Source organism: Bubalus bubalis, chromosome 2, assembly GCF_019923935.1.
Source record: "Bubalus bubalis isolate 160015118507 breed Murrah chromosome 2, NDDB_SH_1, whole genome shotgun sequence".
Classification (NCBI taxonomy): Eukaryota; Metazoa; Chordata; class Mammalia; order Artiodactyla; family Bovidae; genus Bubalus; species Bubalus bubalis.
This window is the reverse complement of record NC_059158.1, coordinates 156308277-156324673: the sequence shown is the minus strand read 5'-3', so window position 1 is coordinate 156324673 and position 16397 is coordinate 156308277. Positions and strand designations below refer to the sequence as shown.

The window sequence follows — 16397 nt, the reverse complement described above, 5'->3', positions numbered from 1 at the left end:
TTTGGTAACACTGTCATTCCTCAAGTTACAAAAAAAAAAAAAAAAAAAAAAAATACCCGAAAACAAAACCAGGGAAATCATGAAGGTATTTAACTTCTGGGAAGATTAATACTTGAGAACACCAATATGATAATCTTTAGAAAACTAATAAATAGAACATCCACATCTGTTAACCCTGTTGGTGATAATGGCAACCCACTCCAATATTCTTGCCTGGGAAATTCTATGGACAGAGGAACCTGGCAGGCTACAGTCCATGGGGTTGCACAGAGTTGGACATGACTGAACGACTGAGCATGGATGCACGTCGGTTAAGAAGAATGAGGTAGTATTATGTGTACTAAAAGGCTATATCTCCAAGACATTAAGTGGAGAAAGCTTGCAGGTAGATGAATGCATGCCCTGTATATTAAAACCAAACTCACTACCAAAAATGATGAGATAGGGACTCCCCTGTGGTCCAGTGGTTAAGACTGCATTTCCACTGCAGGGGGAGAGAGTTTGGTCCCTGGTTGGGGAACTAAGATCCCTCATGCCTCATGGTGCGGCCAAAAAAAGACAACACACACAATGATGGTATATATACATTACAGGGAACATATGTGTGTGTATGTGTCCAAAAAAAGGTTTGTAGCATACTGATAATAATGGTTACCCTGAGGAGGCTAGAAAGGAGACAGGACTGTGGATAGTGATCACGGGGAACTTTGTAACATTTCAATCTTCTAGAGGAATATTTCATTTAAAAGTTTTAACAGTTAACATTAATTAAAAATATTAATAGTTGTTAGAGCAAGCAAACACCAGATGTAATCCTTAGTAAGGAAGAGCATTAACCTTCTGTCAAGTTTGTTAAAATGGACATAGTTCTATGGCTTTCCAGAAATATCCAGTCTGAAATGGGCCACATGAAAGATGCCCACACACTGCAGAGGTACAAATATGAAAAGAAATATTGTCATATGTCAGCAAAGTAGTACTGGAACTGACATTTGCTCAGCAGGCCTTACTATTTGGATTTAGTCAACTGTGTTGAATTCTACTACTTCCTATAGTACTTTATGGGTTTCCAATGGTCTCATTTGAGTCTCATGACTCAGCATCTCCATTTCACAAATTAGAAAACTGAGGCTCAGAAAAATGAGGTGGGACTTCCCTGGTGATCCAGTGGTTGAGAACCTGCCTGCTAATGCTGGGGACCTGAGTTTGATTCCTAGTCTGAGAAGATCCCACGTGCTGCAGGGCAACTAACCCCATGCGCTACAACTATTCAGCCTGCCCCCTAGAGCCTGTGCTCCACAACAAGAGAAGCCACCAAAATGAAAAGACCGCACGCCTCATCTACAGAGTAGCCCCCACTCTCCGCAACTAGAGAAAACCTGAGTGTAGTAATGAAGATCCAGCACGGCCAAAAAGAAATAGTAAATAAATAAAACTTCTTAAAAAAGATAGATTAAATGACTTATCTAAAATCAAGGTTAGTAAAGGGCAGAGAACCTGTATTTTTCGGGAACTAAATACCTTCTCTGATTTCTCCATTCTCAACAAATCCAACTTCAGCAGTTAATAAAAGTTGTCCGATGTTAGCTTTCATCTTCTTGCTAGCAGCCCCCTTGGTCCGCTTTCTACCTGAACGTAGGTGAGTGAACTCAATCCAACATCCAATTTCAGAACAAAGTTCATCCACCAAAGGGACTGCCCAGCTGCTAGCAAGTCTGCTGTCAAGAACAACAGTCTCCATCCTGGCACAGCTGTAAGTGATCAAGGACACGGTCCTGGGTTCGATACCACAGCCCTGTGCTGCCTGGTGACAACTGGTATTCTGTCATGTCCTCTTAACTTTTCATGATGGGTCCCTATCCTGTTTCCCCTGCTAAGTCAGAGCTCTAAGGAAACTTCTCTTATCCTTCCTTACTCTCAGTAGTCAGCCTGTCAATGAATATGCACTTGATAAGTTCCCTCGGCCTCATAATGTAGCCAGAACAGGATAAACTTAGGTGTAGTAACACACATTTAAATGAACACACTGCCCATGAGAATTGACACTTCTGGAAATAAACTCTTGCTCTTCTTCCTCGCCTCTTCAAACCTGCCCACGCGACATCCATCTTTATCACAATCAATAACACAATTCTACTCTCACAAATTGTAGGCCCCCAACGTTGGACTCACTCCTGACTTTCATTTATATTTACTTCCAATCCATTATAAATCTCATTGGCTCTGCCTTCAAACTCCATTCAGAGTCCAGTTATTTCTTCCCACCTCTAGTTGCTTCCTCCCTGGTCTAAATGATGGTCATTTATCACGTGGGTCATTAGAATGGCCTCCACTCGCCTCTTCTAAAACAGTCCTTGTTACCCAGTTTCTTCTCAAGACAGCAGTCAATGGATCCTATCGCCATCCATGTTGACCACATCTCTCCCTCTACTCAAAAGCCTCCAAAGGTTTGCTCACTCACATGGGACAAAATCGAGTTCTTACCACGTCCTAAGAGGCCACTTGGTTCTATCATCTCCTATTACTCTTCCTCCTGGCCCAATCCTCTCTCTGGCCCCTGGAACCCCTGCTCTTTCTTGGGCACCCTACTGTTATTCTCTCTCCTCTGGGGTTTTGCATGCAGCCTTCACTCTCCCAGCAATACTCTTCCCCATGAAACCAGGGCTAGCTTGCTCATCATCTTTCAATCTTTCCCTAAAGGTCACCATGTAGGGAGGCCTTCCCTGACCACCCCATTTAGAACTTCAGCCACCACTCCTCTCCCCAGTACACTACACTACACACACACACACACGCACACACGCCTTCCTGGCACTGCTTTTCCCCTTTCCTGTCTTATTTTTCTCCATAGTACACATCACCTTCTAGCACACTCAATAATGTATTTCATTTGTCTAACTCCCCTAGTAGAATGTTTGCTTCAAAAAAGTAAGGATTTTTATTTCTTTCATTCATTGCAGTGTCCCCAGAGCCTAGAACATACCTGGAACCTACAGATGTTTGATAAACATTTGTTGAGTAAACATGATTGATAAAGATGAAAATTCCATAGTATTGGTGGTTGTCTAGGGAAATATACTTTCAGATGTGTCCGGTCAGAGTGTGAATTGGAATTACCTCTTTGGAGGACAATTTGGCAAGATCCAGGCTTCCCTGATGGCTCAGATGGTAAAGCGTCAGGCTGCAATGCAGGAGACCTGGGTTTGATCCCTGGGGTGGGAAGATGCCCTGGAGAAGGAAATGGCAGCCCACTCCAGCACTCTTGTCTAGAAAATCCCTTGGACGGAGGAGCCTGGCAGGCTACAGTCCATGGGGTTGCAAAGAGTCAGACATGACTGAGCGACCTTACTTCACTTCACTTTTTGGCAAGATCCATCAAAAATTAAAAAGGCATCTTACCTGTGACCTAGAAATTCAACTGCCAAATATTTATTCAAGAGATATACATGTCCAAACACATAGTTCAAGGATATTTACTGCAGCATTATTTTAATAACAAATGGCTGTAATGAACTTGTTATTCATCCATTGGCATCTGGTTAAAAAAACATAAGGGCATCAACTACATAAATGCAACTGTTAAAGATCATAGAGAAGAAGTTCTTCATGTGCTGGTGGGACAGTCTGTGTTGTAAACTGAGTGAAAAAAGCCAGGGACAGAAATGTGTGGAGTATGGCACTAAGTATAAAGGGAAAAGGCTATGGGTGCCTATACTTACATGTTTGCATAAGCATTAAGTGTATGTGTGTGTGTGTGTGTGTGTGTGTGTGTGTTTAAAATCTGGAAAATAGTAAAAAATTCAGTCACAGTCAACTCTTTGGGACCCCATGGACTGTAGCCCCCCCAGTCCCATGGACAGGGCCCCTGTCCATGGGATTTCCCGGCAAGAATCCTGGAGTGGGTTGCCATTTTTTCCTCCAGGGGATCTTCCTGACTCAGGAATCCAACCTGGCTCTCCAGCCTCTCCTGCACTGGCAGGCGGCTTCTTTACCACTGAGCCACTGGGGAAGTCAAAAAGCTAATGACAGAGGTTGCCTTTTTTTCAGAAAATTATTCAAGGGCTGGGTGACTTGTAAACAATTTTTTAAAATTCGTTGTGAACGTTGTACTTAAAAAGCTCACTTCTATAATGCATGAACCCATTTTTGCCAACTTTTACCCCTCGTGGCGCCGACACGCTAAAAATATGCCCTAACCTCTGCTTTGAAGGCAAGGGATGGTGGTGGGAAGGAGGACCTTTTATTTCCTCGGGGAGTGAAGCCAATAAAACGTATGAATAGATCCAGCCCAACCTCGTGCTCTGTGACTCGGGGGCGGGCTCCTCCCTCCCCCAGCCCTATCCCCAGCGGCGCCCTCGGATTCTGCCATCCGGCGGTTGGAGTCCCGGCTTCCTCCTTAGAGGGCAGCAGCGGAGCGTCTCGGGGACGCATGCGCCCCAATTTGCGCCCGGGGAATTAAAGAGCGAGAAGAAAAGCCCCAACGAAACCCGCGCCCCAAACAAAACCCAAGTGGAGGAAAGCGCGCGGCTCCGCAGCTCCGGGGCAGCGCAGGCGCCTCCCGCCTCGCTCGCGTCCCCGGCCGCGGCGGGATGCGCACGGACCGGCCCGCGACGCCCCAGCCGCCACTGTCCCCGCACCTGGACGCCGGTCGGGTGGCCGCGCCCCAGTCGCGCTCGCTCGCCGCCGCGGCTCCCCCAGAGTCGCCCGGCGCCGGCGGGGCACCTCGCTCTCCATGGGGCTGAGGGACTGGCTGAGGACCGCGTGCTGCTGCTGCCCCTGCAAGTGCCTGGAGGAGCCCGCCGTGCCGGAGAAGGAGCCTCTGGTCAGGTGGGTGCCGCGCGCGCCCCGGCCGTAATCTGGGGCTCCCTGGCCGCCGCCGGGCACCACGGACTCGGGGTACCTGTGTGCTCCTCTGAGCTGGGGAGGTGCGTTTGTTTTAAGCTCACACGGAGGCACAGACTAAGCTCCTTGGTTCCTTAAAGAAGATCCTGGTCCTTGGGGGTTGTTCCTTGGGTAAAGTTTTTGCCGAAATACACAAATTCTTGGAGGCGCCTGAGACCCAAGAAGATGTGTGTGGGAAACGGCAAGAGCTCGGGTGCAGTTCCCAGGGCAGAGAACTACCGGAGAGAAGTTTGCACAGGGGTCCTATTAAATACAACTGTGATTGTCTGTTTCATAGGCATATTTCAGTGAAATGGGCGACTGAATTTCTTTCACCCAGGAAAAAAGTTATTCAATTTTATTAGGAAGAGAAGACATTTACAGTGACGGAGAGCAAGGAAATATTTTTTACATTAAAGTACATATTTTTCTCAGGGGACACTGGAACGTTGATTCATGACAGATTAAGCTATTAAGTGTGAGGAAATTAATGCACGTTAGCAATGCGCTAAGGGCCTTTGTGAAGGGACCATACAGCACGGCTTTGTTCAGGGCTGTGATTGTAAGCAATTATTTTATATCTTGACTGCTGAAATCAAGGTTTCATTTCGGCATGACTTGGGGGTAGGTAGGTTAGAAACAAAATATTTGAAATGAAATTAGGAAATAGTAGATGAGGCAAAATTTCAGGGTTTCGTAGGCAAAAACATGGAAGCCAGTGTTTCTTATGAAATATGCAACTAATATGATAAAGCTTTCACAACTTTTTAAAAACACGATTTACCTTTTCTTACTCTGTCAAGTCCAAACACTCCCCTTGACTTTTGAAATCTTACATAACCCCTTCCCTCCTGTCCACTCCTGTTTTCCGGTATATTACACGCTGTGCATTCTTTGATTTAATCAAACAGGCATCCTTACTGCTCTAGGAACAATCTAAGCTTCTTATTCCCTCCAAGCTTGTTCGAAGTGGTGACCTTTATTTTTCCTGCCCGTTCTTAAATGCTAGTTTTCAAGTCCCCCTCAGTCAGTCAGTCTTCCATTTTTTCGTCCTTATTCATCTTTCTCGCCTATGACTTAGGGTTTAGAACTTGCTATCTGCTCCTCATGGTTTAGTGAGCACATATATACGTAAACATGTATGTCCTGTTTGTTTTCTGTGTATAATATACACACCATACACAATGTTTTTGTTTGCTCCTGCAATGGTGTTCGCACTTCGATTATTAGATTGTTGTGGGCAGGGAGAAACCCAGTAATCTACCCTTAGTCTTAAAATAGTGGATCATTTCAGTTCCACCACTCAGTCATGTCCGACTCTTTGCGACCCCATGAATCGCAGCACGCCAGGCCTCCCTGTCCATCACCAACTCCCGGAGTTCACTCAGACTCGAAGTCTGGAATTTCAGGCTTGGATTATACCCTCAATTTGTCAATGTTCATAGTAACATGAAATAACAGCCTTCAGCTTGGTCTCATTCTCAGAGCCTTGGGTCTTTCCAATATTCTGTTGGGAATTGCTATTGAAGATAATAGTTTTGGTTGTCTTAAAAAATCTCAACCCTCTCCTGCCTTGGTTTACATTGTAAGTCAGCGAATTTTCAAGTGATTTTAAGGCTTTAGAGTCAGTTGGGGCAGAATAGCATGGTGCTCATGAGCCAGATTGCCTGGGGTTAAATTCCAGCCTGGGTGACCTGGCGCAAGTTATAAAACTTTTTGTGCTTTAATTTCCTCATATGTAAAATGGGAATGATAATAGTATGTGCCTCAGAAGGATGCAGTGTATAGATACCTGCATGTTCTTTCCTGCCCAAATCATTAGAAGGTCTAGATTGAAATCTTTTTTAAATGTGAAATTCAGTGCTTTTTAATACATTCACAGAGCTGTGCAGTCATCAACACTCTTAACTCCGGACATTTTTCATCACTCCAAAAAGAAGCACTATACTCATTGGCAGTCACTTGCTGCCCTCCCCTCCCTGCCCACTCCCTGCCATCCCCCAGGCCCACAGTCAACCACTAATCTACTTTTTGTCTTTAGAGATTTACTTCTTCTGGACATTTTGTATAAACGGAATCCTTCAATGTGTGGCCTTTTGCATCTGACTTCTTTCACTTAGCATAATGTTTTCAAGTTTCATCTATGTTGTAGGTTTATCAGCACTTAACTCTTTTTATCGTTGGATAATAGTCCAGTGTATAGATGTTTTACATTTTATTTATCAATTGATAGATACTTGGGTGATTTCCACTTTTTGGCTTTTAAAATAATGCTTCTGTGAACATTAGTGTACAAATTTTTGTGTGGACGTATGTTTTTGATTCTCTTGGGTATATACCTAGAAGTGGAATTGCTAGGTCACATAGTAAATTTTACATTTTAACTTTCTGAGTTGCTGTCAGGCTGTTTTCCAAAGTGACTGGTTTGAAATCTTGACGTGGTGAAGCCATATGGCCAGATGGTCTTAATTTTTATTTTATTAAGAACTTCATTCTTCATGTCATTTTTTTTCATTTATTAAAAAAAGATTTTATACAGACATTGCCTGCCCTCAACTGAATCCTTTATTCCGTCATAAAACAGTGGTTATCAAGCTTTATTTCATACCCCAAGGCAATAGTGCTGGAAGAGATATGGTTGAAAGGAAGACATTTGTCATTTGTGTCTGTGGTCACCTGCAGTCCTTTCCCAAAACAGACCAGGGAAACTCATTAGTTCAGCAAAACTAGTTTTTAATCTCAGCTCCTATGCCAATATGACATTGCCGCTTGTGGCTTTTAAGGAATATTTATTGATTTATTTAGCTGCGTTGAGTCTTGGTCGGGGCACACAGACTTGGGAGTTGTGGCAATGCATGGGTTTTGCTGCCCCGCAGCATGTGGGATTCCAGTTCCCTGACCAGGAACCCAACTGGTGTCGCCCACATTACAAGGCAAATTTTTAACCCCTAGACCACCAGGAAAGTCCCTGTGTTTTTGATCTTGCTTTGTTTGCTTTTTCTGGAATTTTGTACCTAAAGGGAATGGCTGTCAGTTGTCTGGCCTGCATCTATATTTTTCTCTGTCCCATGAGTTCTTTCTTTGCCCTTTCTCTTGAAGTATGCTGGGGCCTCCCCTGACTATAAATTCATCCCCATGTTGCTGTTTTCTTTAGCTGGCATCCTTTGCTTTCCCTTGTGTCAGGCGTAGATGTCTTTAAAGTGCAGTCAATTGTACCCCCACCTCCTCCTTCACCTCCCACTCATCATGAGATCTGGTTCCTTCCCCTGCATGACTACATAAGAACTCTTCTCTTGAAAGTTACAAGAGATAGAAATCTGCTGTTCTTTTCTCGGTGATACATGGAGTGCCCCTGTGCTGACCGTCCAGGCCTGATTTCCTATTTCCTCCTTCTCGGGCCTCTGATTTCGCATTCTCTCGTCTCTGTGCCTGTGATCCATCTAATCCTGCTGGTTTCCCTTCTGGTGTTGCTGTCAATGGCATAATTGTTAGGTAGACATCTTTTTGTTTGCTCTACTGCGGAAGATTCTACTTGGTTTTTAAGGTCCATTTCAGTTGCCGCCCATATGATGAAGTCTTAGAAAGTCTCCCCAGACAGTTATGGTGTCTCTTTTTTTTCTGTTTACCCCTCAAGTCCCTTACTGCACTCTCCCTGGTATTATTTTACTTGTAAGGTGGGGGCTGTGACCCCTGTCAGACTGTAGATTTTACTCTAGATTGGGGGGGATGACTCTTACTACTTTAGCATCCCCTGTTGTGTCCAGCACAGTCCTCCACGTGGAGTCAGAACTGAATAAATACTTTTTGATTAATAAAAATTATAATAGCTGTTAATTTATGAATTTCTTCCTATGTGTAATTTTAAAATATATATTTGGAACAAAATGTTATAAAGGATAACAGAACAGATACCCACATACCAGCACCCACCTTAAAAAAAAAATTAACAGTAGAGTGGAACCCCCCTGTGTATCCATCCATGACTGCATTGTCCTTGCCCTGCATAAGTAACCTCTACACTGAATCTGTATTTAGCATTCTTAAGCTTATATAAATGGCACATACTATACTGTGCTATTGTATAAGGTTTTTTACATGCATTCTGTCATTTGTTGATATGGGAAAGATTACAAGCCATGCATTCTATCCTCTGTCACTGTGGGAAAGATTGAAGGCAAAAGGAGAAGGGGGTGGCAGAAGATGAGATGGTTAGATAGCATCACTGACTCAGTGGACATTAATTTGAGCAAACTCCAGTTTTTTCCAGTAGTCATCTGTGGATGTGAGTTGGACCACAAAGAAGGCTGAACACTGAAGAATTGATGCTTTTGAACTATGGTGCTGGAGAAGACTCTTGAGAGTCCCTTGAACAGCAAAGGAGATCAAACCAGGATCTAAAGATTGAAATCAACCCTGAATATTCATTGGAAGTCCTGATGCTGAAGCGGAAGCTCCAATACTTTGGCCACCTGATGTGGAGAGCTGACTCATTGGAAAAGACCCTGATGCTGAAAGATTGAGGGCAGGAGGAGAAAGGGGCGACAGAGGGTGGGATGGTTGGATGGCATCATCGACTCAACGGACATGAGTTTGAGCAACCTCTGGGAGATAGTGGACAGGGAAGCCTGGCGTTCTGCAGTTAATTAGTTAATGAGGTCCCAAAGAGTCAGACACGACTTAGCCACTGAACAGCAATAGTGACCAGATAAAATAGGTGTTATTTATTCCCCATTTTATAGGTAAGGAACTCAGGGCTTAGAGTGTTTAAATAATTAGTTCACAGTCACAACTGGTAAGTTGGAGAGTCAGAATTTGAATCCGTGTCTGTTTGACTTCAGAGTTTATTCCTTGCATTGCAGAAAATTCAGAAAGCTACCAAACAGTTTCCAAATTTAACTGATGGTGTTTATATCCTAGACACTGGTAGATGTCACTAGCTTTAGCTCCTGCCCATTGTGACTCTTTGCTCCTTTTCCTTTCTTTTTTGTCCTTCCTTAGTTTAATTCTTCTACCTGGATGCAGGGGCAACCTGACCTTGAGAGCCAAGCCCAGGGGGAGTTAAGAAACCTGAGTCCTTGTCCCAGCTATTAATTGTCTGTGGGACTTTGCGGAAGTCTTGTAACTTCTTTGAATCTTAGTTTCTTCTTCTGTGCAGGGAAGGCATCTGACTTTAAGGTGCAGCCTTGAAGAGCTGTTCCAGGCTTGATGCAGACTGTCTTCTTTCTGTGGCCTTACGTCAGCTGAAATTCTGTTTGACATGGAATACAGGGGCAGCAAGGTTGTGTGTAGTCCTGGGAAGGAGCCTGAAGGCCTACGATGTATGAATCATGACTGTGATCCAGCTGCCAAAGTCGGCTTCACCAGCAAATATGTGAGTAGGCATTTCTAACACCAGGAAGCTTAGAACAAGTCTAGGCTTGGAGAAATGATCCATGGCCGGATGTGGGCTTGACACCAGGCTTCTGTGATAAAAAAGCCAAAGGTTTTATTCAGTCTCACTATTTCCTCATCTTCATCCCAGGTTTAGGAATGAATCATGGAATGTTCATCTTGTCCATCATCTATGTAAATTTTGAAGTTCTGAAAGCCATTCTTCTCCGCACTGTTTTTCTCAAGTAGAGTAAGTAATGATCACAGTGACAACAAAATATCCATATGCTCTGAGGACAGGATGATGATGCAAATGGATCATTTTGGAATGGCTGGATCATTGTTTATTTGTCTGTAAAATAGCGAATGATGTTTTGACCCAAGATTTCATGTTGCTAATTAAAAGAAACAGTGGGGTACCTGTTATTAGGTTCCAGGACTGCTGTGACAAGTTGCCACAAACTTGATAGCTGTATATTAAGGCATATATGTAGAATCTAGAAAAATGGAACAGATGAATCTGTTTGCAGAGTAGGAATAGAGACGTAGACATAGTAAGGAGATGTGTGGACACAGTGGGAGAAGGGGAGGGGGGCATCGTTTGGGAGATTGGGGATGACATATATACACTGCCATGTGTAAAGTAGACAGCTAGTGGGAACTGTAGTATAGCACAGGGAGCTCAGCTTGTTGCTCTGTGATGACCTAGAGGGTGGGATAGGGAGAGTGTGGGAGAGCGGTCCAAGAGGGAGGGGTTATATGTATACTTATAGCTGATGGCAGATGGTGACTGCAGCCATGAAATTAAAAGACGTTTGCTCCTTGGAAGCTATGATCAACCTAGACAGCATATTAAAAAGCAGAGACATTTCTTTGCCGACAAAGATCTGTCTAGTCAAAGCTATGGTTTTTCCAGTAGTCATGTGTGGACGTGAGAGTTGGACTATAAAGAAAGCCGTGCACCGAAGAAGCAATGCTTTTTAACTGTGGTGTTAGAGAAGACTGTTGAGAGTTCCTTGGACTGCAAGGAGATCAAACCAGTCAATCCTAAAGGAAATCAATCCTGAATAGTCATTGGAAGGACTGATGCTGAAGCTGAAACTCCAATACTTTGGCCACCTGATGCGAAGAACTGACTCACTGGAAAAGACCCTCATGCTGGGAAAGATTGAAGGCAGGAGGAGAACGGGTTGACAGAAGATGAGATGGTTGGATGGCATCACTGACTTGACTGGATGGCCATGAGTTTGAGCAAGCTCCGGGAGATAGTGAAGGACAGAGAAGTCTGGCATGCTGCAGTCCGTGGGGTTGTGAAGAGTCGGACACAACTGAGTGACTGAATAACAACAGTACATATTTATTTTGCAGCCAATAATAGGCCCTGCACTCTGTTCTTTGGTGTCTTTTTTTTTGGAAAATAATTTTGGTGAGACTGTATATATCTAAAGAACCCCTGTACTGCCTGGAAAGGAGTTAAGAGTTTGCTGTATTGCCTCTCATTATTTTTTTCTTAACTTTTAAAATCTTGTGTTTGTATATCAAAGACTGAAAATATACAAGCACATATACAGTGTAAAACACAACTACAGGGACTTCCCTGCTGGTCCAGTGGTTAAGACTTTGCCTTCCAATGCTGGGGGTGCAGGTTTAATCCCTAGTTGGGGAGCTAAGATCCCACATGCCTGGTGGCCAAAAACCAAAAACATAAAAAAGAAGCAATATTGAAACAAATTCAATAATGACTTTAAAAATGGTCCACATTAAAAAAAAAAAACAAAAAAAGCAAAAAACTTTTTTAAAAAAAGAACAACTATGAGATGGATACTCCTATAATCACCACCCAAGGCAAGAGATAGCTGTGGGCAACCCCACCCCCCCACTCCTGATTATATCTAGACTTTTGTGATAGTCATTTCCTTGCTTTTCTTGATAGCTTTTCCGCCTATGTATGCACCTTAAAAATGGACTTTAGTTTTGCCTGCTTTTAAACTTTACATACGTAGGATCAAACTGTGTGTGTGCTTGACTTTGTGAGCTCGGCCCCAGCTGGGGCATGCAGTCGGTGGTTCTCACTGCTTGATGGTGTATTCCCACTGATTGGCCCATTCTTCTGTTAGTGGATTTTATAGTGTATTCCCTTTGGTTCACCCATTCTTCTGTTGGTGGACTTTTGGGTGGTTTCCAGTTTGGAGCTATTACACACGGTATAGATTTTAAAGTCAGCACAAAGTGGCAAATTGTTCATTCTTCAGTCACATTGGCCTCCTCCGGTCCTCAGATACACTCTTAGTGCCCTCCCTGCCTAGCGTGTTCTTTCTTCACTTACCTGAGAAACTCCCTCCCTCGATTCAGGTCTCTATTTAAAGTTCTTTTATCAGAAAGATCTTCCCTGACCACACTCTTTCAAACAGTACTTTTCACCCTCACTCTGGCCCTTATTCCTTCAGAGGCTGATCACCACCAGACATGAATATATATGCTTACTGTCTCCTTCCTCTGGAAGACTGAGCCCCACCTTCATGAATTTAAACAGCTCAAAGATGTTAAGAGCTTGTCTGTGAGTCTGGAGAGTGGGATTCCAGCCTCGTTTCTGCCATTCAGAGCCCTTTGATGTTGGGAAGTCAGCATTCATTCATTCAGCAAATTGAGTATCCATTAAGTGTCAGGTCCTGTTCTAAGCACTCCACAAACATCATTGAGCAAAAGAGATACAGATTCTATCCTCAAGGGGCTTTTATTATGGTTTTAGGGGAGCACAACAAACAGTAAACATAGTATTGATAAATAAATCAGAAGGTAAACAAATACAGTCATCCCTAGGTATCTGCAGGGAGTTGATTCCAGAAACCACCATCTGCTCTGCACCTCCCCCAGCCCAGGGATGTAGACCCCATGAATCGAGTCGGGGCAGGAGAGCATGCATGCAGTTTTAAATAGATTGGTCAGAGTAAGCCTCATTGAAGAAGGGATATTTAAACAGTGATATGAAGGAGGGGAGGGAGCGAGGCATGTGGATATAGGGGTCGGGGTGGGGAGGGAGCACTATCATAGGTAGAAGGGTCAGCCAGTGCAAGGGCCTGGAGATGGCCACGTGACTGGTGGGTTCAGGGAACAGCAGAGAGACCAGAGTGGCTGGCATGTCATGTGGGGATTATAGACCACGGTGTGACCTGGGCTTATGTTCTATGTCAGATGGGAGCCCCTGGAGGGTTGTGAGGGAGGGGTGACAGGAATTGATTGACATATTGAAAAGATCACTTTAATTGTGTTAAGAAGAGAATTGGTAGAGACAGTGATTGAAAAAGGTGAAAGTGAAAGAAAGCGTTAGTCGCTCAGTCGTGTCCTACCGACTCTTTGCAAGCCCACGGACTGTAGCCCTCCAGACTTCTCTTGTCCATGGGATTTCTGAGGCAAGAATACTGGAGTGGGTAGCCATTCCCTTCTCCATGGGATCTTCCAGACCTGGAAAAAGGTAGATCAGTGGAAAAAAAAAATTGCAGGAATTCTTCTTTGACCTGAGGAGTGGTACTGGTAGAGATGGGCATTTGTTTAATGTATGGTCAATAGGATTTTCTGTTGGATTAGATGTTGGGAGTGAGAGAGCCAAGGATGACTTGAAGGGTTTGGCCTGAGGAAGGATAGGTTTCCCATCTTCTAGGTGGAGAGACTGTTGGTGGGGAGGTTTGGAGGGAAGGTCAGCGGCTTGGTGCACCATGTTGAACTTGAGCTGTGAACCAGGCATCCTCATGGAGAAGGGAAGAAGGCAGGCCATGCAGGAGTCTGGGACTTAAGAACGTGGTCTGAGCTGGGGATTCAGTTACAGGTTTGAGAATCTTCCTCAAGAAGATGGCATTTAAAGCCATGAGACGAGGAGTTAGTGTAAACAAGGCAGAGACCAAGGGCTGAGTCTAATCTTCCCGAGCCCCAGTGTTTCCTCATCTGGCAGAAAAATCAGGCTTCCCCTGCCTTCTTCACAGACTTCTTGTCAGAACCATCTTCAGGCTTTTAAAGCAGTGAATGAAACCCGTGATGATGTGAGACTCTGTTTCAGCCTTGGGATGGGAAGGCATGAAGGGTGAGAGCATGTCAGGGAGCAAGAGGGGCCAGAAAAGCACCCGGAGTTTTCTTCTTACATATTGAGAAGGTAGATACCTCTGCTGTTGAAGGATGTCATGAGACCAAGTGTTTAAACACTGAGAAAAGTGCCAGAATCCTTGGGACGATGTTTAGACTTGGGGTTCAATCATGTTCAAACATTGGATTAATACTGATGTTTCTAAGCCTGGAGTCTCCCTTAGCCCTATTGGTACTGGAAGAAAAGAATCCCGAGAGGATTGGCCTCACATCCTCAGTGGAGTTGGGGATGGAAGATGAAACTTTGCTTATCTTACCTTCTGGAAGAAAAAGCAGCCTTTGCTTCGTTTCGTGTGTAACTTCAGAGTCACCTCTCAGATGCCCGAAGTTCATAAAATATTTATCATCAGCAGATGGCGGCCAGGGGCAAAACGGGCTCTCTCACTTTCCTCAGAACCTTTAGAGATCATTTCACAGGGGACGGAGGGTGGGAGAATGAAGCTCCGATCCAGTGCCCTCTTCTCCCTGCCGTCTGTCATCCTGGGCTCTGTCCCAGACCCCAGGGCCTTCGCACGGAGTTCTGTTTACACAAAGATCCCACAGGCTTGCGTGCACAGAGGTTCCCGAGCTGCTGCTTTAGTTCGCTTTAGGTTTTTCTTCACTCTGGACTCTCCACACTAAGGGTACAAAGTTTTAAAACAAAGCAGATACTGCCTTGCCTGGGTGATGGAGCAGGATGAAAGGAATGGGGAGCAGGGATCTTGGGAACCAGGCTGGTCTGACAGGTCCTTCTCTATGAGTTCAAGCCCTCGTTCACTTTTACCTTGATTGGTGTTTTCGTGAAATTATTAACTTAATGATTTATTTAGTGGTGTGCCCCCACCTCTCTAGGCCTTCAAAGAAACCAGGTTTGTAACTTGAATAGATAAGAAGAAGGTGGTGGGAGTGAGGTCCAAGTGAGGGAGGCAGCCAGGTGGAGCTAGGGGGCTGCTCTGCAGAGGAGAACAACCGCCCAGATCCCGAGCTTGAGAGCATCACTCGGATGAGAGTCATTGCTCACCCTGGGGCAGAAGCCCTTGGTTCTCTCCCTTGTTTTATATTGTCCCCTGGGGAGAGGATCAGTGACTAGGCAGGCAGAGTCTGAGACTCTGGGGTTGTCAGGGGAGCACTGCTCCTAATTAGGGGATGCTGGAGAGGCACTGCCTGTCTGGAGACATCCAAGCAGGCCAGTGTTGACCTTCCTACACAGCTGCCTTCGGGATTTTAGGTTAAGGATGGGTGGTACTGTTAGATGTTGGCTGGAGTCATGTGTGTGTGTGTGTGTGTGTGTGTGTGTGTGCTTGTGGGGTGGGGAGAAGAGAGAGAAGACAGAGAAATATTGATTAACTGATGGTGAGAGGGTAGGACTGACTGGCCAAGGGGCTTCCCTGGTGGCTCGGTGGTAAAGAATCCACCTGCCAATACAGGAGACGTGGATTTGATCCCTGAGTTGGGAAGATTCCCTGGAGAATAAAATGGCAGCCTGCTCCAGTATTCTTGTCTGGGAAACCCCATGGACAGAGGAGCCTGGCAGGCTATAGTCCATGGGGTTGCAAAGAGAAGAACATGACTTAGCTACTAAACAACAGGGAGAGACTGGCCAAGAAGGCACTTGTCATAATCTTCTCAAAACAAGCCAGGAAATTGTGGCTTACGAAGCCAAAAGTGGCTAGATTATTCAAGGTCAGATGCTGTTTATCACCTTCCCAGGTGGCACAGTGGTAAAGAATCTGCCTGCCAGAGCAGACACAAGAGACTCAGGTTCGATCCCTGGATCAGGAAGATCCCCTGGAGAAGGGATGGCAACCCACTCCAGTATTCTTATCTGGAAATTTCCATTTGACAAAGGAGCCCTGTGGGCTAGAGTCCATGGGGTCGCAGAGAGTCGGATACAATTGAGTGATTAAGCACACACCCATTCAAGTGGATTCTGGCTAATGTCTAAACCTCCTGCATTAGGGAACTTGTAATGAGTTATGTCTGGGATTTCCTTTAGTACATCGGGGTCACAGCTCTGTAACTTTTAAAAGTAC

General features: G+C 44.7%; 1 protein-coding gene across 3 annotated transcripts in view; it reads left to right on the top strand.

Annotated features, from left to right (window-relative positions):
* The first annotated feature begins 4593 nt into the window (after positions 1-4593).
* The window catches only part of MREG (melanoregulin), a 68054-nt gene continuing 56250 nt past the window's right edge, over positions 4594-16397 (top strand). The window contains exons 1-3 of one of the 3 annotated variants that reach the window (XM_044937775.2): positions 4716-4827; positions 10037-10252; positions 10403-10501. Coding sequence is in view for 2 of the 3 variants with exons in the window: in XM_025278220.3 (XP_025134005.1) it covers positions 4733-4827 (95 nt within the window). In the remaining variant the exon portion in view is untranslated. Of the gene's footprint in view, positions 4828-10036; positions 10253-10402; positions 10502-16397 lie in introns of all 3 variants that reach the window. The other 2 variants (XM_006076467.4, XM_025278220.3) reach the window with 2 other exon arrangements.